This window comes from Hypomesus transpacificus, chromosome 13, assembly GCF_021917145.1.
Source record: "Hypomesus transpacificus isolate Combined female chromosome 13, fHypTra1, whole genome shotgun sequence".
In the NCBI taxonomy this organism is placed as follows: Eukaryota; Metazoa; Chordata; class Actinopteri; order Osmeriformes; family Osmeridae; genus Hypomesus; species Hypomesus transpacificus.
Window position 1 is genome coordinate 4,645,560 of NC_061072.1, and position 27,426 is coordinate 4,672,985.

General features: G+C 45.9%; 3 protein-coding genes across 4 annotated transcripts; 2 read left to right on the forward strand and 1 right to left on the reverse strand.

Moving 5' to 3' along the window:
- Positions 1 to 3,774: 3,774 nt before the first annotated feature.
- si:ch73-127m5.1 (neurotrypsin) lies at positions 3,775 to 27,406 on the reverse strand. The gene is made up of 14 exons (XM_047031878.1): positions 27,014 to 27,406; positions 24,566 to 24,608; positions 10,728 to 10,970; positions 10,433 to 10,568; positions 10,115 to 10,293; positions 9,588 to 9,735; positions 8,884 to 9,062; positions 8,618 to 8,759; positions 7,706 to 7,926; positions 7,307 to 7,448; positions 6,874 to 7,131; positions 6,343 to 6,465; positions 5,988 to 6,253; positions 3,775 to 5,554 (listed from the first exon to the last, which is right to left on the reverse strand). Exons 1-14 carry the CDS (start codon positions 27,083 to 27,085, stop codon positions 4,872 to 4,874), a joined length of 2,835 nt encoding a protein of 944 aa, XP_046887834.1. The 5' UTR covers positions 27,086 to 27,406; the 3' UTR covers positions 3,775 to 4,871.
- On the forward strand, positions 10,978 to 23,191 carry LOC124475356 (E3 ubiquitin-protein ligase TRIM39-like). Of its 2 annotated transcripts, XM_047031893.1 has the most exons (5): positions 10,978 to 11,032; positions 11,527 to 11,586; positions 12,262 to 12,304; positions 20,612 to 20,745; positions 21,040 to 23,191. In XM_047031893.1, the coding sequence occupies exon 5, from the start codon at positions 21,086 to 21,088 to the stop codon at positions 22,733 to 22,735; it is 1,650 nt and encodes a 549-aa protein (XP_046887849.1). In that variant the 5' UTR covers positions 10,978 to 11,032; positions 11,527 to 11,586; positions 12,262 to 12,304; positions 20,612 to 20,745; positions 21,040 to 21,085; the 3' UTR covers positions 22,736 to 23,191. The 2 variants fall into 2 exon arrangements, with proteins under 2 accessions (XP_046887849.1, XP_046887851.1); XM_047031895.1 differs by lacking the exons at positions 10,978 to 11,032; positions 11,527 to 11,586 and adding an exon at positions 11,945 to 11,971.
- LOC124475355 (piggyBac transposable element-derived protein 4-like) lies at positions 14,157 to 19,336 on the forward strand. Its single transcript, XM_047031892.1, has 2 exons — positions 14,157 to 16,387; positions 16,863 to 19,336. The coding sequence occupies exons 1-2, from the start codon at positions 16,263 to 16,265 to the stop codon at positions 18,532 to 18,534; spliced, it is 1,797 nt and encodes a 598-aa protein (XP_046887848.1). The 5' UTR covers positions 14,157 to 16,262; the 3' UTR covers positions 18,535 to 19,336.
- Positions 27,407 to 27,426: the final 20 nt, after the last annotated feature.

Consider the following 27,426-nt stretch of genomic DNA (forward strand, 5'->3'; position numbering starts at 1 on the left):
TATCATCAAAACTTTAGCCATAGTATACTCAGAACATCCCTCCAGAGTACACTGTTATATTGACAACATGACTAAGCAATTTGACTGTCTTATCCGTACACAATGACACAAGGACTTGTCATTCTGATGGCACTGACATGTTCATTGACACAAATATTTACTTTTGGGAGATGAACTAAGGATTTTGAGCAAGAGACTGGCTATTGCAGGTAATCCATGGTGTTTTGCTATTTGTACGAATTGTTTTGAGACATGCACTTACTGTTTTGAGAATTTCAATTCTGATCTGAGAATGTACCTGAAAGTGACTGAAAAAAACTGTACCAAGTCTGATTTCTCCTGCAGCTCAACCTGACTGCAGTTCTATTCTGATGTTACGAAACAGAATCAACAGAGGTGAAGGACAACCAGAGTATCCGTAGTCTAACCACAGCTAGATGTGTTTAACTGACTTCTAATAATTAGCTTAACATCTATCAATCGTTATTGTATCACATCGCCTGTAGCAGGACAGTCACCGCAATAGCCATGGGCCCTGTTGATGCTGGTTCATTACTAAAAAACTGAAAAGAGCCAATGCCCACTACACTGTCTTAATAACAAGGGTGAAAAACTGAGAACCCTTTTTGACCTCTGTACCTTCAGCAATATATTATTTATGGAGTCTTTCTGACTTCACTACGAATTGTGCTTTCATCTGTGGCCACAAGGTGGCATGAAAACTCCTGTGAGAATCCCAGGTTGCAGTTCTCAACAGGAGGAGTCCTGTTAGGCAACATTCATCCTGCCATGTTTTATGATCACATAGGAAATAATTGATAGATTTATTCTTCTGTTGTTTGCAATTTGTTTAGAGCACTAAATAAGTATTAACAGTTCAACAACACAGGGGTCTTCTGAGGTAATCTCCTGATGACTGTAGTTTAAATGAAAAAATACCCATAATGCAGTTTTAACACTTCTGACTGATACCTCTGTGACCACTTCTGCATTCTGGACCAGTTCACCTCATACTGGATGTTCATCACTCCATTCTGGAGTTCTCACTTCATGTAAGACCATCCTTTTTCACCTGATTTACGTGTTTTAACCAGTGGATGTCTGTCTGGACATCCACGATAGACACCGATCTAATTCCTCAACTAAATTACAGGATGTGAAAGAGTGGACATGACATCTAAATCATGACAGGAGACCTGGGCTCTTCATAATCTACAAACCTTCATCTCCCTCATGCTGCGGTAAAACACTCACCTCCTTCATGCTGGGGTAAAACACTCACCTCCTTCATGCTGGGGTAAAACACTCACCTCCTTCATGCTGGGGTAAAACACTCACCTCCTTCATGCTGGGGTAAAACACTCACCTCCTTCATGCTGGGGTAAAACACTCACCTCCTTCATGCTGGGGTAAAACACTCACCTCCTTCATGCTGGGGTAAAACACTCACCTCCTTCATGCTGGGGTAAAACACTCACCTCCTTCATGCTTTGGTAAAACACTCACCTCCTTCATGCTGGGGTAAAACACTCACCTCCTTCATGCTGGGGTAAAACACTCACCTCCTTCATGCTGGGGTAAAACACTCACCTCCTTCATGCTGGGGTAAAACACTCACCTCCTTCATGCTGGGGTAAAACACTCACCTCCTTCATGCTGGGGTAAAACACTCACCTCCTTCATGCTGGGGTAAAACACTCACCTCCTTCATGCTGGGGTAAAACACTCACCTCCTTCATGCTGGGGTAAAACACTCACCTCCTTCATGCTGGGGTAAAACACTCACCTCCTTCATGCTTTGGTAAAACACTCACCTCCTTCATGCTGGGGTAAAACACTCACCTCCTTCATGCTGGGGTAAAACACTCACCTCCTTCATGCTGGGGTAAAACACTCACCTCCTTCATGCTGGGGTAAAACACTCACCTCCTTCATGCTGGGGTAAAACACTCACCTCCTTCATGCTGGGGTAAAACACTCACCTCCTTCATGCTGGGGTAAAACACTCACCTCCTTCATGCTGGGGTAAAACACTCACCTCCTTCATGCTGGGGTAAAACACTCACCTCCTTCATGCTGGGGTAAAACACTCACCTCCTTCATGCTGGGGTAAAACACTCACCTCCTTCATGCTGGGGTAAAACACTCACCTCCTTCATGCTGGGGTAAAACACTCACCTCCTTCATGCTGGGGTAAAGCTGAACAGGTGCTGGGTCAATGTATGTGTCTACCTCAGTGTCCAGAATCCAGTTTCAGTCAACCCACTGATACAACTGCCCAATCATTCTTCCCATCCCCCCATCAAGACCTCATAGTCAAATAACCCCGAAGACAAACTGTTTGGTGCCAAGTCAGAAAGGACTTTTTCAAACTTTTGGGGATTTGAAGGGAGACTCTAAATGAATGTTTCCCATCTTCAGACAGGATCATTTCTGAACATGCTGCATTGAGGTCTCATCCACTCTATACTGCAGCATCACTTTCAGCTTCAAATCAGGGAAATGTTCCATGGATTTATTGAATTCCGCCTCAAGCTCAGAAAAGGCTCTCCTTGCAGCCTCCTCCAGTTGAGCTACAGAGCTCCTTTGAGCTCTCCTGAATTTCCCCAAACCCAGGTGGATGCTGACATCTGACCAGTCCTTGCCGAGTGTGGGGGGGCAGAGGGGTGGAGAGCTCTGGAGGAGGTGGAGGTTGGCGTGCGAGAGCTGCTCCAGTTCAGTGGCTCGTCTCTGCAGCTCAGAGATCTCCTCCTGCAGTTCTTCAATAAACCCTTCAGCCTGTTCCTTCGTTGCTTTCTGCTTCTCCTCAATCATCTCAGTGAGTGCAGCCCTCAGGCTGGATCGACTATCGGTTTTAATCTTTGTTCTTTCCCCTGGCCCACCTTGACATTAGTGAGGTATCTGTAAGACAGCGTTGAGGTCCTGAATGACCATTTATACTGCAGCAGATCCAGATCCATTCTGCTGCAAGTGTGGCCTCTTCAACAAGGCTAAGGACTCCCACTGCCCTTAACACTTTTATTATTATCTTATTTATAACTTTTATTCTTAAGTCCATCTATCACATTTATCTATTGCACATTGCATATGTCATCTACCAGTCATCTTATTTTATTTTAGATGTTATTTTATATTTTAAGTTTTCCATTGTATAGTATTGTTTAGAATTATTTAGACTTTTCTACTTTTATATTTAAGATTCATATATGTTTATCGTATGCACCTTCCTGCCACAGAAAATTCCTTGTTTATGTGAACGTCCTTGGTGAATAAAGCCTATTCTGATTCGGATTCAGTAGGGCTAAAACTGTGGTGTCACTTCATTACATTGGTCTGCTTTTCAACTTTAAATCAAACATCAGGTTTGTGAACTCCAGTCCTGGATGAAGCTACACTGTGCATGAAGCAACCCTGGTCAAGTTGTGGTTTGTGCTAGCATTATCCACGACACTGAATGATTTTAACACCCTGGTCAGACACATTCCATAGTTGCAACTTTCTTAACTAAACTACATGTGAATGATGGGAAAGGTATGTGTAGCAACTATTGGATGTTGGTTGAGGGGCGGTTCTATGGGCGTGTGTGAAGCCCTCTGTGACATGCTTGCGTGTAAAAAGGGCATACAAATACATTTGATTTGATTTGGACAACATCCTGTATGTAAACAGGAATAGATTATGAATATACAATTCATAATACTATTCGTTCAAATATTTCTAGAAGCTGTTCGACCTGGTACACCCATATACACACTAGGAATCAGTTGTCATCAATCATGTAGTTTAATACTATGTTACTTCACACACATTATAAGGAACAGACAAACAGCAGATGTGATCGTTTCATTCTCTGATTTCAGATGACTAAACATGGAGCTAATCTACTGTCTTACAGGTGTTTAACAGAGGACCTCTGAGTCAGAGCACCTCTTACACAGGACAGTCCAGGGTGGGAAGCTCTTGTACAGTCAAGGGGCAGGACTATATACAGGGTTAGAAAAGATGCAAATTACAAGCTCCTGTTTTAGACAGTTAGTTATATAATACAAGATGCTTCACAATACCTTGACACAGCACAAGATGGATCTGAGGTCCATAAGTAAGAGTTAAAAAAAAACAATCCTCCCAGTCATAAATACAGGTACGGTGTTACTGGGAGGTGAAAACATAGAACACTGCTGCCATCTCCTGGTTAGATTGCACACACGCGCTCAGTTTACAGACATTCCAGACAGCAGGATTGACAGTTTGACCATCAAACTCGGTCAAGAATGCACACAATACAGACAGTCTAAGCTACATCTTAAACCCAAGACAGTGCATCTATTAAGTCATTCAGGGATATCAGTACAAAACACAACCAGGATCTAACCACTGGCGTCCAATGGCTTTGAGAGATGAGATGAGTATGCAGAGAAGAACAGAAGACACAGGAAAACACTTGATGAACATCCTTCAGAAGAAACATTTGACTTGTACCCTATTTAATGATGTGTGTGTATTTCTCACATCAGCCAGACCAATCCATTATCAGCCAGTGTACAGACTTCCTTAAGCACTTGCCGAACTACGACCTTACCAACTACTGCTACCTAAACCCTAACACACACACACATGATACTGCACATCTTAAAGTCATACTGTACTTCCCCAGGCAGTCACTGACGAGGTCATTATCATCATACTGCATCAGTGTGCAGTGAATAGGGCCTTTGAGGAGGCCCTGGAGTTCAGAGTTCACGTGAGTATACACTGGACAGTCAGGGTTCAGACAGGTTCATAACAACCTCCACTTCCTTCTCTCCCTCATCCTTCCTCCTCTTCCTCCTCTTCCTCTACGGAGGCCCGTGGTTATGCTGGCTCGACCCGGATCAGACCAGGATGGGAGGGTGTGTGGCAATGCCAGACGTGTGTGTGCCCTTGTTGTGTGTGTTACCGTGATCCTTTTGCGCGTGAGCGTTTTGTTTGAACTCATTGGCAGCGGGTGCATGCGTGCTAGTGTGCGGAGCGTGTGTGTGTTTCTGATGCTCATGCACAGCTGAGTGTCGCATCGTTTTATGCACGTGTGTGAGGTCATCGTGGGTGTTTATGATGTCATTCTGACCGTGAGTGAGGTCATCTACTGTGTCTGTAAGCTGCTCTGTGTGTGAGAGGTGCTGATGATCCCAGGAGTGTGTTACTGCCGCAGTGTTTGAGTGGTCGTCTAAAACGGCTTTGTTCTGCTCTGTCATGTGTGTGTGACCCTCCTGAGGGTGTGTGTGTGTGACCTCGTGGATCCAGCTCCTGAACCTGCTGACCCGGGTGTAGAGGGCTGGAGCCGAGGGCTCGCCACACCCGTAACCCCCGGCAACGGTCCCGGTCAGGACCCAGCGGCCCCCCTCGCCCTGGCACACCAGCCCTCCGCCGCTGTTGCCCTGACAACCATCGCCATGGAGACGGCTGGTGTCCGGGGGGCTGCCGGCGCACAGCGTTCCGTGGCTGGAGTAGCCGTCGCCATAGTGCTTCTTACATTGCCACGGTGACAAGAGAGGCACCCAGGATGGCAGGACAGCATCTGATCGAGAGAGGAGACGAGCAAGAGACCACAGAGGAAAAAACAGAAACAAAGAACGGAGTTTGGAGTTTCAAAATGCTGTCGAAACAAGTCAAATTTAATACATACACTATTAATTACATACTTTCTGTAAAAATTACAAACTTTTTGGGGAGAATTTTGAATAAAATGTGCCAGGCAAACTGGCCATTATACAGTATATATAATTTTCCTGAGGAATCAATCTCAATCATGGTTATCTTGAGGAATCTTCTACAGTACGTTAGTACACCAAATAAATATCTTGCAAACCCTAAACATCTCACAGGAACTCATGCTGAAGATGTTGAAACTGCCTACATTGTCAGGTGACTGGGTGTTTGCTGCTACCGGTTGGACTGTAGCTTCAGAGACTAGTCCTAAACTAAGTTTATACAACTGGCCCCAGGCCTACCTGCTCCTGTCCAGGCTGTGGTCACTGTGACGATGCAGGAGGAGGGGCTGCTGGCCCTCAGTCTCTCAGGGCTGGGGAGGCAGGCGGGGTTTGTTTCGCCGTCCAAACGGACACAGCGACCCTCTGCGCTGGGGAGCCTCAACAGGGCCAGGTCGTGACCCCCACGCTCACCTTTGAACTTCCTGTGGACCACCACTTGTTCTGGGGTAACAGTGAACCCCGAGCCTCCAACACGTACCACATACCTGGAGGGCTCACGGCCGTGCCTGAGGGAGGAGAGGTGTGGTCAGAGGAGAGAGAGAGAGAGAGAGAGAGAGAGGAGAGGAGAAAGGAGGAGAGACGGGAGGAATCGTACTTGTTGAAGCAATGTGCGGAGGTCAGTGCCCAGCAAGGGGTGATAAGTGTTCCACTACAGAGAGGGGGGCCATCTTGTTTGTCACCCTGCAACCACACAGACAGCTGCCACGGCATGGAGCTCCTTGGAACAACAAGAGGAGAGATCAGGGGGAGGAGGAGGAGAGATCAGGAGGAGGAGGGGGAGGAGAGATCAGGAGGAGGAGGGGGAGGAGAGATCAGGAGGAGGAGGAGGAGGAGAGATCAGGAGGAGGAGGGGGAGGAGAGATCAGGAGGAGGAGGAGGAGGAGGAGAGATCAGGAGGAGGAGGGGGAGGAGAGATCAGGAGGAGGAGGAGGAGGAGGAGAGATCAGGAGGAGGAGGGGGAGGAGAGATCAGGAGGAGGAGGAGGAGGAGAGATCAGGAGGAGGAGGGGGAGGAGAGATCAGGAACAACAGGAGGAGGAGGAAAGATCAGGACACAGAGAAGGAACAATCTTCATCTCAATCTACAGGTTCCACAGAAAATGATGCACCTTAAACAACACCCTCACCTGGGAGAGATCTGTCCTCCACCTGTCTGGTCTGGGCTGCTGACCCCCGGAACCTTCCTCTGCCCACAGGTGTCCTGTACTGGCCTGGGGCCCTCAGAGTCACACCTCACCCCTGCATCCTCCTGCCGCGCGCAGGCCTGAGAGCGGCCCAGAGACGGACACTCCCCCAGGAAGTCCTCCTGGCCCGTACACCTGAGCTGGTCCAGGTGGAGAGGACCCTTCCCCCGGCCCTGCCCCCCCAGAACCTCCGCCCGCCCTCTGGGGAAGGACAGACAGCTGCTGGGTTCAACCGCTTCCTGGAAGCCTTTCTCACTCCGCACTTACTACACGCACACACCCCACTACACACACCCCGCTACACACACATGTACACTCACACATCCCTCTAAACACACATACACACCACTACACTCTCTCTCTGTGTGTGTGTTACCTGTAGCCCAGCTGCCTGCAGACCACAGCAGCGTTGAGGTCAGTCCAGCCCGAGTCACAGATGCTGCCCCAGTCTCCATGGAGATAGACCTCCACCCGACCCTCCCTGGGGCTGGCTCCAGCCCTGAGACGCAGCAGGGGTCCTGCACCAACACACACACACACACCACACACCACACACAGTGTGTAGGTCATTGTGTGTGTGTCCAGGCAGTGTAGTGACAGAGGTAAATGTCAGCTGTCTTGTCATTCTAATACAGCTGTAGGAGCAGGAGAGCACATCCCACCAGGACCACAGAAACACTCCCACAAGCAGCCGACCTCATTCACCATGCTGTCAACACATGGCATTTCACCCCTCACACACACACACTCACACACATTCCACGCCCACACACACCTGTAGCAGGTGCCAGTGCTGGTAGCTGGTTGGTGTCTGTGCTGGGGTCTCTCCTACAGCGCACACCCACCACCTCACTGTACGAGCAGGTGCTCCGCCCCCAGATGCCATGGCGACAGTCCAGCAGGGACGACTCAGAGCCCTCGCAGTGGACGTCGTCCAAAAGGATGATCCCAGTTCCCTCACCAAAGGCCCCGCCCCCCACCACCTCAGCATGCCCCCTACAAGTGACACAGAGAAACGACAAGCACACTGGAATGAGCTAAGACACACGGCATACAAACCAACAAACACTTGTTAAAAAGATCTGTATCAAGTAGTGCACAGAGTCGATGATTTTATGTATTTGCTTGCGCATGTAGCAAGGAGACAAGTCTGATCACGGTACAAAGTTATCTGAAAAACTACTCTTCATGGAAGACCATTTATACAACAGTGGTGAGAATTCTCCTCCCCTGCATAGCAGCTGTCTAGCTGACAGTGTTTATCCTAAAGTTCTCGCGCGTGTGTGTATGTGCGTCTTGGTGTTTTGCCCTGCTAGGCTTACCAAATGGCATGCTGTAAAGATAAGCTTGGTGTTGCCTAGAGTTCATTTGGTGGGTTCCTCTTTCTGCAAGCAAGGAATGCTGAACACAGTATTCTTTATGCAGGATAAAGGTTCCATCCTTCATGTCTCAAACAACACTTTACAAGCATGCCTAGAGATGTGTTATGTCAGAAAGCTGTGGTCATGTAGGAGCGTGGGCGGTGAGTGGTGGGTGAAGGTGGAGGAGGGTGCAGATGGAGGGGAAGGGTAGTGTAGGAGGGAGGGTGGCTGGTGGGTGATGGAGGAAGGTGGTGGAGGAGGGAAGGTGGCTGGTGGGTGGGTGGAGTATGGAGGGTGGAGGAGGGAGAAGGTGGGTAGTGGAGGACCTGTATCCCAGCTGCTGGCAGACCACCTGGGCGTGGTCCTGGCTCCAGTGGTGGCCACACACGGAGCCCCAGTCTCCTGAGTGGAACACCTCCACACGACCCTCCCAGGGACGCTCTCCTCCCACCAGCCGCACCACGCCGTCTGACACACACGGCACAGCAGGCAGTCAGCACGTCTGTGTGTGTGTGTGTGAGTGTACAGTGTGTGTGTGTGTGTGTGCGTGTGCACGTGTACAGTATGTGTGTACAGTGTGTGTGTGTGTCACCTGTATAGGGGCTGCAGGACACTCCTGCATCCTCCATATGATCACAGTTGTGCTGCTCCCAGTCGCCATGGGCACACTGCTCTAGCGACAGCTCGTTTCCAGTGCACTGTACAGCATCGAGGAGGATGGGTCCGGAGCCTTGGCCAAAATGAGCCCAGGACCAGGCCTTTGCCACGCCACTGCACACACACACACACACACACCGTGAGCACACCCCACAGCTCACAGTATGTGATGATCTCCCAGTACATGACTACACACCACAGGATGTCTATTATTTATAAGAAACCATCTCTACACACACACACACACACACACACAGTAAAGGAAAGGGCTTTCTTTCTCCGTCCACTGGGATATGAATTCAAGCTAACTGTGGATCCCTGTGTGTGATGGCAGCCCCCTCTTACTGAGGCACACAGCTCTTTAGACACCTGCAGGGAAACACTAACACTCCCAACTTGTTCTTTAACCCCTACTCCTCTTCTGGTTTGATATACCCTTTGAATTCTTTTATTGTGAAACAATCAGAGGTATTGGTGCAGAGATTGTTGTTGTTGTTATTAATAGGACTAAAGCTATTTCAAGCATGGTCACCTATCAGGACCATCACATCAACAGTGGACAAAACGATCCGAATGAGATGAGATCAGACACCATCCGAACCCTGTGACGCACCACCAGCCCCTGTGGGAGAGACTCACCTGAAGCCCAGCTGTCTGCACACCACCTCTGCATCTCTGTCATCCCACTGGTCGTCACAGACCGAGCCCCAGCGACCTCCGTGGAACACCTCCACGCGGCCCTCAAAGTCCTCGTCCCCTCCCACCAGCCTCAGGGGAGGCCCGCTGCCTGGGGGGGGAAGAGCACACCTGGCGTGAGGAGGGGAGAGGGGGACGATCTAGAGGAAAGGCTGAGATGAATCTGAACGATGGCTTTTTATATGGACATTTGTGTACACCCTTGACTTTACTTTGTGTTTGACTGTTTTGTCTGTCTCTCAATGTCCTACCCTCACCCCCTCCTTTGCAAGTCCCTCCTCTCTCTCCATCTTGCTTTCTCTCCCTCTCTATCTGTCTCTCTCCCCCTCTCTCTCCCCCATCTCTATCCCCTTCACTCTTTCTCTCCTTTCCTTCTCTCCCGCTCACTCTCTTCCTCTCTCTCAGGGACCCGATGTTTGTGTCCCTGGAACGGTTTCCCTGACAGCAGAAGGTCACAAGGTCCCACTGACCTTCCGGAGGCGCGCACACCAGTCCAGCCTCGTTTCCATGGCTGCAGTCGCCGGTGACAAACGTCCTGCCTCGGCACTGACTCAGGGAGGTCTCGTCACCACGGCAACCCAAGCGCTCGTAGTGAAAGAGGCCCGAACCCGAGCCGAACGTGGACGGCTGCACCGATGTGCCGATCTCCCTGAGGTGAGGAACGGGTCATACACACACACAATCTGGTGTCAGAACAAAGCGAATGACACCATGACTGACACCATGGATCCATCTCTCCCAACCACACAGCCAGTCTGCCGGCTCCTGTCCTGTTCCTGTACTCTCACCCCAGGCCCAGCTGTCTACAGACCACGCTGGCATCCCGCTCCGTCCAGTGAGAGCCACACACAGATCCCCACTGGCCGTTCAGATACACCTCCACACGGCCACTTCCAGAGGCCCCCCCCACCAGCCGGGCCGCGCCTGACAGGGAAGAAGCCGGGTCCGTTAGCGCCCAACACGAACCACACCTGGACAGGCACAATCTAGAATGCAGCAGGACTGGGGGATGGGTGTTGGAGTGCAGCTGTGTTATAGCTCAGTGCGTAGCAGTCAAGATTGCTTTGAAAAGCATATGTGTACCTTGGTGACAGTCACAATAGGCCCAGCCGATGGCTCCAGAGCTCTGTCTGAAGAAGCACCAGGGGTTGGACTCTCTGTCTGGGTTCCTGCAGTAGCTGTGCTCCCCCAGGCCGCGGCCTGGGTACTGGAGGACGTAGTCTGGGAACTCAGTCCACCGCAGACAGGGGGCGCCAGAGTCTGTCTGGGACACGGTGCCGTTGTAGTAGCCCAGCTCCGTGAAGCCCTCTGAACAGGAGAGAGGGGCTGGAGAGGAGAGGGGACCAGGGGGGGAGAAAGAGAGGGTTTGGGAGAAGAGGGGATTGAAGGTAAATGATATGTATTCTTGTACTGTGGCTGCACACTTAACACATCGTCACTTTCAGCTAATGGCTGCACTATCAGCAATATTGCACTATTGCACAAATTGTATCCCACTTGTTTTTAGGTTAGATAGGTTTATAAGGTTAGTATAGGTTATTATGTGTATTAGAGAGGTTTAGTTTACTTTATTGTATATTGTATATTATTTTGTATATTTAGGAGGTTAATATATTTTATCTTATCATAGATGTAATCAATGTTCTGTGTACTTATATATTATGTTGTGCCAGGTTGCTTTGTGTTGTCTTGTCCCAAGAATTTCAGTGCCCAGTCTGACATTGTGTGGTTCTGTGCATCTGAAATTGAAATTTGCTGTCCAGGATTGGTTCATGTGACTCTCTGTATGGACTAGCTCTGAGGAGGATCTCTAAGGCTGTTCTACGTTCAACTGTGATGTTCCCCTGTCTTCCCCTGTCCCTCTGTTTTCTTCACTTTGAAGGCTAATCCTTGAACACTCATCAAGCCTTCAAGCCCAGGCAGGCAGCCAAGCAGAGACACAGTTGAGTGGCCATTTTGTAGTGTGATTTATGGCAGACAGGATTGGCTAAGAGCAGCGCTATCTCAACGACACACACAGCCTGTGTCCTGGAGCATCTGTCCTGGAGATTTATCAACAATAACCATCCACAGCCATACACAGACATACACACACAAAACACAATCTCACACTACCCCATACTCTACTCCCACTCCTCGCAAATGGTTCCAATTTGGAAGACGAAAATACAGAATTACAAAGAGAAAGAGAGCGAATGAGAGAGAGGAGAGAGAGCGAAAGAGAAAAGAGAGAAAAACAAGGGAGAAAGAGAGACCGAGAAAGAGAGAGAGCAGACAGACAGACGGAGACAAAGAGAGAGAAAGAAAAACAGAGAGACGAAGAGTGGGTAAGGAAGAAAATGGAACATAAAGAGAGAGAGAGTGGGCAGAGAGAGAATACAATTGTGACTTCATAGAAAAACTTGAGAATCTTACACCAAATCAAACAACTGCAAACAAAACAGACTGATGAGCTCTTCAAGAGAGAGCATCCTGCTGTTGCTGGCCCTTTAAGACAGAGAGGCCTGAGAGCAGCTGGGAGATGTCCCTTTCCAGAAGTGAAAGTAGAAACCTGGACATAGAAAGCTTTGTCCGTTTCTTTGTGAAAGTTAATAACTCTTTTTCCTGCTCCTAACAGCGTCTCCCTGTCACAGACAGTAGAGAAAGAAGTCAAACCAAAGGTGAGAAAAAAAAACATTATAAATTGACTATTTTGTTTTGTTTTAAAATGTCAACATAAGGCCTGTAACATTCCTGGTCTTAAACCAAGTGTAACATCAGTAGAGCAATCACCCAACTGAAACATACTTGCTAACTGAAGCCATGATTAGCAGAGGGCTTCACCATGTATACACCCAAACCTGCATATGAAAATAGGGACACCGGCTATGTGGAAGAAAGGTTGCTTAACCCATACAAATTCAAATTGGAGCATCACCGGTTTACTCAATGGCTGCAGTAGACCAAGTGTGATGCCTTTAAAAGACTAGGGAATATGTAAATTCATGTTGGACTACTGCATGCCCAAACTCTGTAAACCCTGTAAATATATGTTACAACATTAAAATAATTACTAGAATTTTATACATAAAATAAGAAACAAAATCATATCCAACATGACATTAAAAGCTGTTTAGAACTATATTTACATGAACAAAACGTTTTCTGATCATTTCAGTCTTCCTCCAGAGGTGGGTGCAAGACAGTGTGATTGTCATTTTAACATTACAGTCCCTTTGGTGCAAATCAACGACTGTCCCAGACGAGTGTCTGAGTGACCAGTGACAAAGGAGCTTTGTCAATACAGCAGTGGCAGATCTAAGGGGTGACAAGGGGTGGCAGCTGCCACCCAATAAAAAAAACTTGCCACCCCAAACTTCCCATGGAAAAATATTATTTGTACATTACAGAACAATTCAATAAATAATATAAATATTAGTGTTTAATTTAAACTACACTGTTATAGCTTAATCATTTACCGTAGGGAGTACCGTCCCCCCGTACTTTGGGTTTTGATTGAGGAGGCCACTTAACGACTTCATCTACCTATCTGTTTATGAATCCACATTTTCCGTTCTTGTGTCCTTGAGAACTCGTTTGATGTCATCTTTCGTTGCACAAGAACAGTTCCAATCCAAGTCACTCAGAACGCCAAAAATACCCGAATGTGTTCCTGATCCGCCCCTGTTATCAAGGATGCATGGTTGGTGACTTGGTCAGCAAGAACGCATCAAAAGTCCCACAAGTCAAAGGGAGATGCCAGGAGAGTAGAAAAAATGACTAGAAATGTACAGTGTAGTTGCATAATATTTACTTATTTTATTCAAGAAACTGCTCATTTGTAAATGTGCTTTTGATTATAGAAATAACGTTCTTCAGTTCAATGCAGTGGAGAAGAAATAGTTCATGTTAGCCGTAGGCAAGGGCGTAACCATGGTTTAGATATTGGGGGGGTCCAAATGAATACCTTTCCCCATATATTTTTTTTGTTAAGTGCATTGCCAACAATTCTATTTTTATATAAGAAAATGTGCACATTTAGAACATAGTTTTGAGGACTACATTGACCATTTGAATTCACATCTATAGAAATAGTGCAATTTCTCAGAGACCTGCCTGCATTGTGACCACATTTTATCCGAAAACAGCGACTCATGCTTTTATGAGGCTACTTGTTTTATTTGCTTACACATTTAGCTCGGTATCAAGTTACTGTCTGAAAAAAACAGAGTATGCTTGGCTGCTGGTGCAGTTTTCGCCACTTTTTAGGTAACCTCAAATCCTCCATTACTCTAACTCCTCTCCAACAAGTTAACTAACATTACTTTCTTTGCTCTCAACTGACTGACAAAAAAGTGTTAGGTAACCATGACAACGCAGAACGACGCAAGGTGGTAATCAAACAAAATCACACAGGTGTATAATTAGGAAGTGGGATTTACACACTTTCTTAACAAGAGACCGATCCATTGACAGGGTTCATAAAAGGAGAATATATATTTTACATATTTTATGCTGTATATTGAGGGGGGGGGGGGGGGCAGATAGGTATTCTCAACATGGGGGGGGACACGACCCCCCCAAAGAATGCGTGGTTACGCCCTTGGCCATAGGGTTGCCACCCACAGACATATATCCATGTTGCCACCCGTCCGTTAAAATACGGAATCGTCCCATATTTGAGAATAAAATAGCGCGTCCCGTTTTGAATCAATACGGGACAGGGTTTGGTCTAAGTCGGGGGTTTGGTCGGGGGTTTGGTCTAAGTCGCTCTGGATAAGAGCGCCTGCTAAATAACTAAATGTTCGTCCCGTATTTTCAAAGTTAACTTCAACTCAGCATCCCATGCAAATCATCCCACCTGCATTCTGTGAAGACCCGTCCTATTCTACCCCTGATTGGGTAATACTCGCTGCCATCGTTGGTTTGATCGGTTTGTTTCAATTCACGGCCAATCAGAGTCAGAGGAGGGCGGGTCTCTGGCAGAGAGTCGATTTGAAAGAATGGCGCACGCAGCCCCAGATACCCCCCACGTAATAAGAAGTAGGCTACACTTATTAAAGGAAGTGGGCTTGACATGCTCCAATACTGCACACTACTACTTCTGGTCAACTGATAGGGTTGCCAACCATCCCGAATTGTCCGGAACATCCCAAATTATGGGTGATTTTGATTTGTCCCGTCAGCAACAGCTCCAGTCCCGTATTCCAATCACAACCTCGCCGGCCAATAATAGGCTCCTGTAAACGCGCCAAAACTCACACAAACGTTGCTATGGGACACGGTTGTTCCTTGTTGGTGACAGTGTGTGTGAACTGGCCACTGGTGAGGGTTATCGTGTGTCAAAATGAGAATCTTGTAATAACTGTCTTGACCATTACTATGAACAACACATCCAAGCGAGTACAGTAGTGGTTTGTCAAAATTGCACTGAAATTAGTAGGTTTATGGTATGGTTAATGAAAGCTTTCGATTTCCGTTGTTGTTGGTCAGCTATTGGCATGCGCACGCGCACCCCTTGGGGTTGAGGAGGTTTCAGTCACTAATTTCACAGGTAGAATATAAAATTTACTGAGAAGCAAATCATGGAATTTGCTTAAGACGTTCAAATTGTCTGTCTTAAGATAATTTAGGTTGAAGTAGGCTACTTTTGTTAGACCTTAACTTTATTGATAAAAAAACATACACCATCTTAATACATTTAAGTAGACTTTTTCGACATTGTTTTACTATTAACCTATATGTGAACCAATAACCTTTTACATGGTTTTTGTGTCGGGAATTTGAAGATATGCATGGATTTAGGTTAGTTTTGTAGGTTAGACTTACTGTTAACTATTTATGCAATATAAAGTTGCATATATATTCAATCTGGTTACTGCAGAAATGCACAACATTTGCTATAATGAGGTTTTGAAAGTGTTTTTAACAGTTATGGTAAAAATGTGTCCGAATTTTGACAAATGTGCTGCAAATACTGTGTTCTGTATGAGAATGATACATTCAATAGTCATTCAATGCATTTTGTGTGGAAGCAATGAACAAAATATGATTCACAGTAGGTTTGCCCTATTTCAGAAATCATTGTTCATCATTGTTTAATGAACACTATATGTTTTAGTTCTAAATTTGTTTTCTGTAAATGTTATATTTTTGACTGATAATGAGATTATATAGGCTACATGTATAGTCTATGGCATTACGCCAGAAACTCCGTGGTGAATCATCGTCTCTCAGCTGTGATATTTCTTTGAAGGTTTCTCCGTCATTACTTCTGATATCTTGATGTCGAAATGGCCACTGCACTATGACCTTTTTATTGACACCTCATTTCACTAAACAGGAGCTTCTAGGGCGTGTCCATAGCCTTCAATAGCCAACGAAAGACCGCTTTGAAAGGAATCCCCCCCCCCCTCACCCCCACTCTTTCCACCGTAGAAAGGTTGAGCCAATTACAACCGGTTATTTGGATATCTTCTACGTCGTATAGCCAATGAAATTCTGAAAACCGCTTTAGACGGAAGTTTCAAAGCTGCATATAAGAAGACCATTCGTATTTACCCCATGATTTGTGCGTCGGTACGTGGAAAGAATATAAGTGTAGTTTTGGTCGCTGTTGAGACTTTTGGAACTTGAATTATGGCAAAGTGGATTGGTAAAGTGGAAAGCGACCAGTCTGAGGATGATGTATCCGAAATAAATACTGATGTATCAGATCCAGACTACGAGGCAGAGGAGATATCCAGAAACATTGCTCTCGACAAGTAAGTAGCCTACTTTCCCATAATTATCTAACATACATTACTGTATGTCCCCCATAAATACGCATTGGAATTATGAATACGTATTTTGTAGATTACCTTTTGTCGTGAGTATGTTGAACTGTTGGTGTTTGTATTTTAAACGGGTGGTATTTGTATTTGAGCGTGTGTGCAGCCGTTCAGTTTCAATGTTTTGGGTTAATTTACATTGCCAAAGGGTACGGTATTTACAGTAAATATACACAAACATTTTAACACACGAAAACATAAATTATATGTATATACACGTTTGTGTGTGTGTGTCTTGAGGTGTTCCTGCTGACCTTTGGGGGAAGTGTTTGTTTGTTTGTTTGTTTCATTGCGTGAACTGCTGAGTTGTGAGGCAGCGAGTTGTAAAAAGGTAGAATACTGAAAATATGGAAACTTTTGTCTAGCTTTATAAATTAAAAAATGTCTTTATTTTGTTCCTTTTTTATAGGCTGGTTGAGGAATCGGAAATCGATTGGGAGCAGGATTGTTGTGCACCACTCAGCAGGTATTCAGATGAAGAGGAGGAGCGGGAGCAAGGCAGCACCTCGTCAAGAGGAGGGGGGAGGGGCGGCGGTCAACCTGGAGTATTTACAAGCACACCTGAAGAGAGATGGAATGATGTTGATGTTCCAGACATAACACCACCACAGCCTACCTTCGCACCAAACAACCCACCTGGACCCCAGCTCGACCAAACAGCGTCCTATACAGTCCTGGAGCTCTTCCAACTTTTTTTTACTAACTCTGTTTTACATACAATCGTTCAAAACACAAATGACTATGGCCCGACTCGCCACTCGACAGCAGGGAAACCATGGATTGACCTGACATTGCAGGACATGTTTTCATACCTGTCTGCGATCATCTACATGGGACTAGTAAAATGCTCTGCATTGACTGATTACTGGCGAGGGGGCAAACTGTACAGCTTCTTGTTCACAAAACAGTTAATGACCGGTAAGAAGTTCATATTAATCTCCCGGGCCCTTCGCCTCAGTAGCATGGCGGACAATGAGGCTAACAAGCAGAAGATTGGCACAGAAGCCTTCGATTGTTTTAGCAAAATCAAGCCACTTTACCATGAGATTAGAGAGGCCTGCAAAAGGAACTACCACCCTGACCAGGAGATTGCCATCGATGCTCGAACGGTCTACATTGGGGGCAGACAATATTTGAAAAATGAGCCTGTTCGTGGGGGATATAAAGTCTTCGTCCTGGTGGACTCCAAGAGCGGTTACATGTGGGACTTTTTTGTGTACGAGGGAAAGCTCCAGGGAAGCAGCGGCTTGGGGCCCGGTTATGAGTCAGTCATGATGCTAGTTGACACACCGTTGCTGGGCACCGGATACAAGCTCTTTGTTGACCATCTTTACTCGAGTCCTGCCCTTTTCCTCGACCTCCTTCATAAGAAGATCTGGGCATGCGGACCCATCCTTACTAAGAGAAGTGGATGCCCAAAAAAGAAAGCAAACAGTCTGAACTCTGAATGTGCCAGCGGCAGCATACGCTGGATCAGGAACGACCCCCTCCTCTTTGTCCAGTGGCGAGACACGAAGGACGTCTACCTGTGTTCAACGTTCCACACGGCACACGCACAGGACACAGTGCAGAGGAGGGTTAAAGGAGCAGATCAGCGCTGGGTACTGATAGACATCCCAGTTCCCCCAGCGGTAAAGGAGTACCACCAGTGCATGGGTGGAGTATCCCTTTCTGACACCCGGACGGGGAACTATAATCTAAATCGCAAGACCCACAGCTGGCACAAGGGTTTCTTCCATTATTTCCTGGACATTGCGATGGTGAACGCCTACCTCCTCCACACAGACATTGCCACAGGTGAAGGACAGGTACCTCTGACCCAGAAGGCCTTCAGAGAGACTCTTGCTGAGGAGCTGGCGAAGGCGGGGTGTCACACAGGGCGTGCCAAGGTGCCTTGTGCTCCACCTACAGCACATCACAGGCTAGTGCATATCAGTGGGGACAGCACGTCCGGTCGGCTGAAGTGCAGACACTGTGGTGCAAAGACACCAGTGAAGTGCTCCAGCTGTGATATGGCCTTGTGCTTTGTCCCCAAACGTGACTGCTACAATGACTGGCATGCTGCCAGGAACATCAAATAGTTTGCAAATATTTTGGGGAAAAAATTTATGTAAATAGTTTGTGAGTATAATGGTGTTGGGCTGAATTTGGGGGCTACCTAATTCATGGCCCAGAGTGGAAATCCAGACTTTGCATTTTCATTCACATGCTAAGAGAGGGTGGGGGGAGTTCCCTCCTCCTCTATGGAAACCATCGTTCACAGCAGACGACTGTATCACCTTGGAGTACAACTCCTTAGAGGGGATTACATCAGTTGGAGAGGAAGAGGAATTGATGAAGACTGTGAAATGATCATTAAAAGCTGTTTTTCTGTAAATACTGTTTTGAACAGCTATTAAGATCATGTTTGATGTTTTCTTTTTTTTCTTTTTATGCATCCCTTTTTGTGATGCACAAAGCGAATTTAATTGTTTTACAGAGCTTTGTGCATGTAGAAGTCCAAAATGTGTATGCATATTTCCGTGTCTTCCAAAGGCATCACATTTGATCTGCTATGGCCATCGAGTAAGCCGGTGATGGTCCAATTTGAATTGATATGCTTTCAGGCTTCCCCTTTGTTGAAGCCAATCTGGTTAGACCTGTGGGTTCTGTATTTTAGACAATCATCTTTAACTTATTTGAGGCTTTTTCTCCCATGCACTAGGTGTGTAGACCCTTCCAGTTTTGTTTACTATACTAACTCCAGTGAGTTAAGCTCCCAGTTTTATTTACTTTAGCTGCCTTTGCTAATGATTACTCTGAAGGTATGTTTCTGTATTGATTGTTTCATGATTATTGTTTAGTGATTATCTTACTATTTAGATAATAAACTCTAATTTTGCATACAAAGCTACTGGTTCTCATTGTTCTCCTTGTATGTATCTCTCAGACTAAGGTGGGGAATACTTTGAGCTAGTTGGATTGACACGGCTATTAACTGTTCATGTCATATACGCTTTTGAAGCAGGTCCAACTGAAGGCCTCTGAGTCACTTACAGTAGGGCTGGCCATGCTCTGGAGCTTTACTGTAGCCTCTGGAGGTCAGACTGGGACGGTGGATCAACTCTGTATCCATAGTAGAGAAGAACAGTTTATGAGTGAATATGCTACATTAAGCATGTATGTGTACTAAGCTGTATTTCAAGGTAATGTCTCCGATTTATAGTAATCCGCAGGCATCTGTATGCAAAACTAAATTCAGGCGGAAAGAAAAACCAATTTAATTGTGTTCAGACTTCTTTTACTCAAAACCACTAGCACTTACAGGGATTCTGACACTTCAGAGTGTCGTCTTTTAAAAGAGACCAAAACCATGCATATACTCCAAATTATTTAATAACAGCTTTTCAATGTACTATTGCTGGCAAAGGTGTGCCTTGAGTGGCCATTTGAGGCTAATTACAAGATACCTAACAGTTCACATGCTAAACGGGTGAAACTGTATCAATGAAACATGAGTAAAGGAACATGTATTGATGTGTGGATGAGTGGTCTGTCAGAGTATCTTTCAAACCAATATCAGTGGAGGTCCAAGTCAAAAACTCTAACACACCCTGCCAGTGAGACACGTTTGATAAAGTGAATGATTGATCAATGTGATTTGTGTTTCCTCTCCACTACTCTGTCCCCTGCTCTAATTCTGCTTTCCCTATCTGCGGCTGTTCCCCCTTCCTCTGGAGATGGGAGCTCACTGGCTGCCTGAAGCCCAAACATGGCCCTCTGCTGGCTAGGTGTGATGACCTACTTGGCCAGCGTAATCAGAGAACCGGATCTAGGACCTAAAATGTTTGCTGGTTTTTAATGAGACTTGATGAAAGTCGTCAGTACCGTGTCATAATCCATGTTTTATTAACACTGTATTGCTTTTATGTAACCCTGTTTGCTACTGGCAGAATATTCCTCTAAAACATTGCTCAATTCCTAGTGGAGAGGTAGAGGTAGATGTGTCAACTGTGTATTTACTGCCTGTTCTCCATGGGCCCCAAAAAGGGATCTGAACATGGGAAACACATGAATCACAATGTTTTCCTCTTCACATTATCTGTGTTGGACGTACCTTCGCTCTATAGGAATTGTCTGACTTAGTCATTTATTAAACTGAATTATCTTTTCCCTCAGCTGATTGTTTCCAGTATATCAATCATAAACCAGAGCTGATGTCACACCGCTAGTGGAGAGGGACCTTGTTCCTTCTCAACTGTGCCTTGTGTTGTGGGAGGACGCAGAGCACAGGATTGGGACACAAAACAAAGGTAAATGTGCCTTGTTATATTGTCTTTCCATTTCTCCCCAAGATCTTTCCCTCTCTTTCCTCTCATTCCACCCCTCTGATTGTTTCTGCCTGAGGAATCATGACAATAAAGCAGGATTTATGTAGGATTTAGCTTTCAGGGCCATGACCTCTGTGATGCATTCATTTTACACTGCAAAATCAGCAAACATGTTGGCAAAGGAAAACATGCTGGGCATAAACAGGAGACAATGTATGGTACTGTTATTTCATTTTGTTGGAGAAACTCACCACCACTTCTATATTCTGTTTTCAGATTACACAAGTTGCTTTTATACTTTATTTTCTGAAATCATCCACAAATGGCATCGTCCAGCAGTTTCCTGTCTGAGGAGCAGTTCCAGTGCTCTATCTGTCTGGAGGTGTTCAATGAGCCAGTCTCTACTCCGTGTGGACACAACTTCTGCGAGGCGTGTATCGGTAGATACTGGAACAACTCTTGTCACCATAAGGGTCCACTGTGTACTGAGAAATTTGATGCAAAACCTGAGCTCAAAACCAACACTACACTCAAAGAGATTGCAGATCATTTTCGAGCCATGACGGTAAGAGACAGAGACGCATCCACTGCCAAACCAGGAGAGGTGGTCTGTGAGGTCTGCACTGGGAGGAAGCTCAAGGCTTTCAAGTCCTGCCTGGAGTGTCTGACCTCCTACTGTGAGACTCACCTGGAGCCTCACCAGCTAGCCCCGGCCCTGAGGAGACACAAGCTGCTGGATCCCGTGGAGAGCCTGGAGGACAGGGCGTGTGGCCAGCACAACAAGCTCCTGGAGCTGTTCTGTAAGACTGATCAGATCTGGGTGTGTCAGACTTGCATCGCGACAGACCACAAGAATCACCACGTGGTGATGCTGGAGGAAGAGTGTGGAGAAAGGAGTGCTGAGCTGAGGGAGATGATCCAGGAAAGACTCCAGAAGGTCCATGAGATCAAACATTCAGTAGAGCTCAGTCAGAGAAACACAGAGAGAGAGATGGCAGACTGCAACAGGGTCCTGATGGATCTGATGAGTTCCGTTGAGGGTTGCCGGGCTGCAATCACTGAGATGATTGAGGAGAAGCAGAAAGCAACGAAGGAACAGGCTGAAGGGTTTATTGAAGAGCTTCAGGAGGAGATCTCTGAGCTGCAGAGACGAGCCACTGAACTGGAGCAGCTCTCACACGCCAACCTCCACCTCCTCCAGAGCTCTCCACCCCTCTGCCCCCCCACACTCGGCAAGGACTGGTCAGATGTCAGCATCCACCTGGGTTTGGGAAAATTCAGGAGAGCTCAAAGGAGCTCTGTAGCTCAACTGGAGGAGGCTGCAAGGAGAGCCTTTGCTGAGCTTGAGGAACTCACCAAAACAAAGGAAGGGATGCCTGACTTGAAGGCATTGCAGCAGCATGCAGTGGATGTGACTCTGGACATTGATACAGCACATCCTATACTCGCCCTGTCCAGGGACAGGAAACAGGTGAAGTATGAAGGTTTGTGGAATTTTGTTCCTGACAACCCAAAGCGGTTTCAAAGCTTGTTTGCTGTCCTGGGGCACAAAGGCTTCCACAAAGGGAAGTTCTACTTTGAGGTGAAGGTTACTGACAAGCTTGAATGGTCACTAGGGGTGGCCAGTAATTCCATCACTAGAAAGAAACCCTCAGCCGGTAGACCTGAGGATGGAATCTGGGCTCTAACGTTTCAGGTGAACAAGTTTGTAGTGTTGAACCCCCGTCCAGAACACATATACCCGAAAGAGAAGGTGGAGAAGGTGGGGGTGTTGGTGCATTATGAGGCAGGTCAGGTGTCCTTCTATGATGTGAAAAACAGATGGCTCATCTACTCCTACTCCGGCATGACCTTCACTGAGACACTCTACCCATACTTGAATCCATGTGACAATGAGTTTGGCCCCAACACGAAACCCTTGGTCATCTGTCCAGTCGAACGCAAACACATGTATTTTGATGATTCTGATTAAAATAATTGTTCATAAAAAAAAATCTTATATATTTATGGTATACAGTTTGATTATAATGTGAGCTTACAGTTTAAGGAAGTCTAAAGAAGGAATAGTGTGGTGAAATACAGTTGAATTCAATGTAATGAAATCCAATGTCATGATGTTGAGTTTGGACTATAAGATTCATCAGGTCGATGACTGATGTGTCTGTTTCATATTGTGGTGTTATGACCAAACTGCAGAGGGTCCACTGCTGCTCATATACTTTGACATTTACAGGAAAAAGTTATATCAATTTAAGCTGATTTGTTGAATAAAATGGTGGACGATTTGTAGCAATCTAAAGTAAATCATTGTATAACTGGTTACCCAGAGACTTCAGCCACACACATCCAGCACCAGTAGGGTTTGTCTCAAGGCCGTAGCCATGGAGTCAGCATTGGGGGGGACACATTTATTTTTGTTATGATAATTTCGGACAGCGTGCGTGGTTGCCTGTCGTAGGGTAGCACATTGATATTTTTATATCAATATATTGGGGAGGACATTTTGACCAGATTTGAATATTGGGGGGGGATGTGTCCCCCCCAATATGTATTATGATTACGGCCTTGGTTTGTCTGATCACAAACTAAATCACCAGTGAACATACCAATGAATTATCTCCGATAACAGATATACTGTAGTTAAGTGGTTAGAGCAATTGACTGCAGATAAAGAGAATCCCTGCATACTTAATATTTTTTGGGACAAATCTGCTGCATTAATTAAACAAATGACTTTAGTTTCATTAAATGTTCTCCAGAACAAATCTTTTTTTTCCTCGTTCCTCTTCCAACATTAAAATCTCAGTATTCCAGAGGAAGCGGTTCACGAGTGTTCTATCAAATGTTTTGACGTCGCTTTTGCTGTGTGTCTCTTAGAGGACAGGAGGGACAGTCCCAGCAGCAGACATTGTATCATCATTAACTCCAAACACCAGCCTAGATTTTCACTCACAAAAATGTAATAGCTGAGACAACCCTCATTGCCACAACAACCTACTCTTCCTATCGCCATGGGAACACTGTCTCTCTGCTCCCATAATCCATTTCCCCGCCACAATGAGTATTTGACACGGTTCACAAGCCATTCTTCATGGGGGGTGGGGGTGTGTGGCAGCTACAGCTAAATACATTCACAAGCCCAAACACACACACACACGCACGTTATTGTCATTTTAGTTATCGTTCATTAATTTACATGTTCAATCAAACCAAATATTTTGTATCTGATCTTTGTCTTCCACATTTCAAGCTATACAGCAAATGTGCTATGACAGGCTAGAAATGTGTGTATGTATGTATGTATGTATGTATGTATGTATGTATGTATGTATGTATGTATGTATGTATGTATGTATGTATGTATGTATGTATGTATGTATGTATGTATGTATGTATGTGTGTGTGTATGTATGTATGTACGTATGTATGTATGTATTGAGGGGTATTTTAGGCCATGCAGGAAGAAAGAAAGATGATGACTTGGCTGGTTCTCAGCAGAGAGAATGATGTGCCCCACCCCCACCAGCACCCCCACCAGACAGGGACATGGTGGAGAGCAGGGGGAGGCAGGGAGGAGGGGGGATACGAGGAAGACAGCTTGTAGGGGAGAGGCAAGGGAAGCAGTAGAGGGTGTGAATAGAGAAGGAGGACAGATGGAAGGGAGTGACTGAGTGAGGAAAGATTGAGGGATAGAAGGATGGAGAGGAGGGTGTACAGTATGAACAAAAAGATAAATGCTGAGAGAGAATGGAAAGACTAGTGATTTGGGAGAGAGATTGTGCCAGAAAGAACGACAGCCTACCTGAGCTCTGCACCTCGTTTACATAGCTGTCATCAGACACCACCTGCAGGATAGGGAGAGACGTCAGAGACCAGGCCTGAATCGCACACACACTTATGGCAAATACACACGTTTTGCAATTATACACACGCAAACAAAGGGCGTGACACAACATACACAGCCTGCATCTATACACTGCTTCAGATAACTTTTGCTATAAGGCATCATTATATTTCATTGAACTGAATAGGGAAAAGATGGTATAGATTGATAGCAGATACAGGCAGAATGGCATACACAGACAGACACTCACACATTGGGAAGTCAACACTTGCACTGAAACCAAGGAACCAGATTATTTCAGATTGCATTTGACAGCACGCTGTATATTACAGAGTTTCAGTCACATAAATCAGGTCAGGTTACTCCACACTGAACAGTCTGACAGAGGAGAGGATAGGACGGGAGAGGACAGGAGAGGACAAGAGAGGACAGGAGAGGACAAGAAAGGACAACAGAGGACAACAGAGGACAGGAGAAGACAAGAGAGGGCAAGAGAGGACAGGAGAGGACAAGAGAGGAAAGGAGAGGACAAGAGAGGACAGGAGAGGACAAGGAGAGACAAGAGAGGGCAAGAGAGGACAGGAGAGGACAAGAGAGGACAGGAAAGGACAAGAGAGGAGAGGACAAAAGAGGACAGGAGAGGAGGACAAGGAGGGATAAGAGAGGGTAAGAGAGGACAGGAGAGGACGAGAGGACAAGAGAGGACAGAAGAGGAGAGGACAAGACAGGAGAGGACAGGAGAGGACAAGAGAGGACAGGAGAGGAGGACAAAACAGGAGAGGACAGGAGAGGACAAGAGAGGACAGGAGAGGACAGAGGTTCATAACTAAAATCGGAATTCTTAACCTATGAATCTTTAAGGATTCTTAATTCTTAAGATTCTTAATCCTAACCTAAAACAATGTATTTGCTCTTGCTATGTGTGTGAGTGTATGTGCTACACGCACCTCTCTCTGATGTCTCACCCAGACTAATCATATTACCTTGGGAACAGCGATCTCTGATACCTAACATGAGTGCTGATATCTCCACTCATGTCAATCACATGGGCTGGTTACAGAACTAATTGAACGTGACGCTCTGCCAGCTGAGTCCAGCATGGCTGTACCACACAGACACAAACAAAGCTGTGCGAAACAAACATCTGTGCACAACATTCAGTGTTCACCAGTCCAGTATCACAAACACAGTCATTTCAACATGGCTTCAGCTATGACACTGGGACCATGGCTCTACCCTGTCTGAGCTCCCTGCTCGGCTCGCTGATGAAGTGATCATTTTCTGACTGCTCCGCTCGGAGTGGTTATTTTTGTTTTTTATAGTTCTCTCATCTCACTTCTGTCTTCTCATGCTTTGTCGTGCTATCCTGTCTCACCTCTCTGGTGCTGTGTTTATGAATGCTATGCTGTATCACCTCTCTGGTGTTGGGTTTGAGTGCTATCCTGTCTCACCTCTCTGGTGTTGTGTTTGAGTGCTATCCTGTCTCACCTATCTCCCTCCAAGGCTCCCCTGATCCCATTCATACTGTATCCTCCACAACAGTGGCTGCATCAGTCTATTATAAATGTCTTCTGAGACAATTAATGTATGATTATTCCAATCTGCCAGGATTACCTAACTTGAATATAATTATTGAAAGTATTGTATTTACAATTATAGGTTATCATACAATAACTATTGGCCAAAGAACACTAGACGGATGGGAAACACCCACCTAACATACTGTGTATCTAGCTGTTTTTCTGTTTTAGGTCAATAGAATGTAGGGCAAAATTTAGTAGCCTACACACCCAATCTGCATTCTCATATTCAAGACAATTGATTATTAGTTTAATAATTAAATGAACAAACCACATGAGCATATGTTTGAAGGTGCCTGGTTGTTGATTCTAAATTAATGCGACAAAGGGCAATAGACCGTGATAGCATTCATTCAAGCGCCACCGGGGGCGAACGGGCGAACGACTGGATCTGATCATGATAGCCCGCCATAAGGGATACCATGCGCCTGGATGTGTATGTGCGCGAGTGTGTTGATGCTCAATTAGACAATGCCACAAATGAAATTGTGCGAAATAACAAAACCAACAATATACTAATGGTAATTTACAATGTTATTCTTATTCTATACAATGAGTTTACATGAACATTTTAAAGCAAAAAAAAACGAGCGTCATGTCAAGACCACGCGCACCCACACTAATGCTCGAACGTAATCCCATCACCAGAGGGTGGAACATCAAGGTTATGCATTAAGAAAAGGCTGCTTTAGTGACCCATTAAAGCCCATCTTATACCCTTGAACTGGACTAATTGACAATCTGCAGCAGACAAGAGCGTGCCCCTACAAGGGACGCATTTATAAAACATGCCAGATATTAAAATTATTGTTCTCCGAAAACATACCTCTGCCAACACTGGTAGCCAGAGGCAGCTGATGCCGATAAGAAGCAAGATTTCTCGGCCAGTTACATCCATCCTGCCCGATGAGTCAGTGTCATAGCCTGAAAACCCACCACACCTTTCCCATTTCTGTCACAATTTCCCGGTGAGGTGAACCGTTCTCTGGCCAGCCTGGGAACAGTGGGCGTACAAAGGGGCGTTTAAAGCGCAGAAAATACGCACAGCACACGCGCACAAACTCCTGCCCCCCTCTCTCACACACATACTGTATATAGGCTACACACACACACACGTACACACAGCCATGTGACGGACCCACTTTGGAAGACCAAGCCATATATTCCCGCTCGGACTATTAGACTTTCCAAAGGAAAAGATACCATGCAGTCTACTTAGCTACTAAAACATCTGGTTGT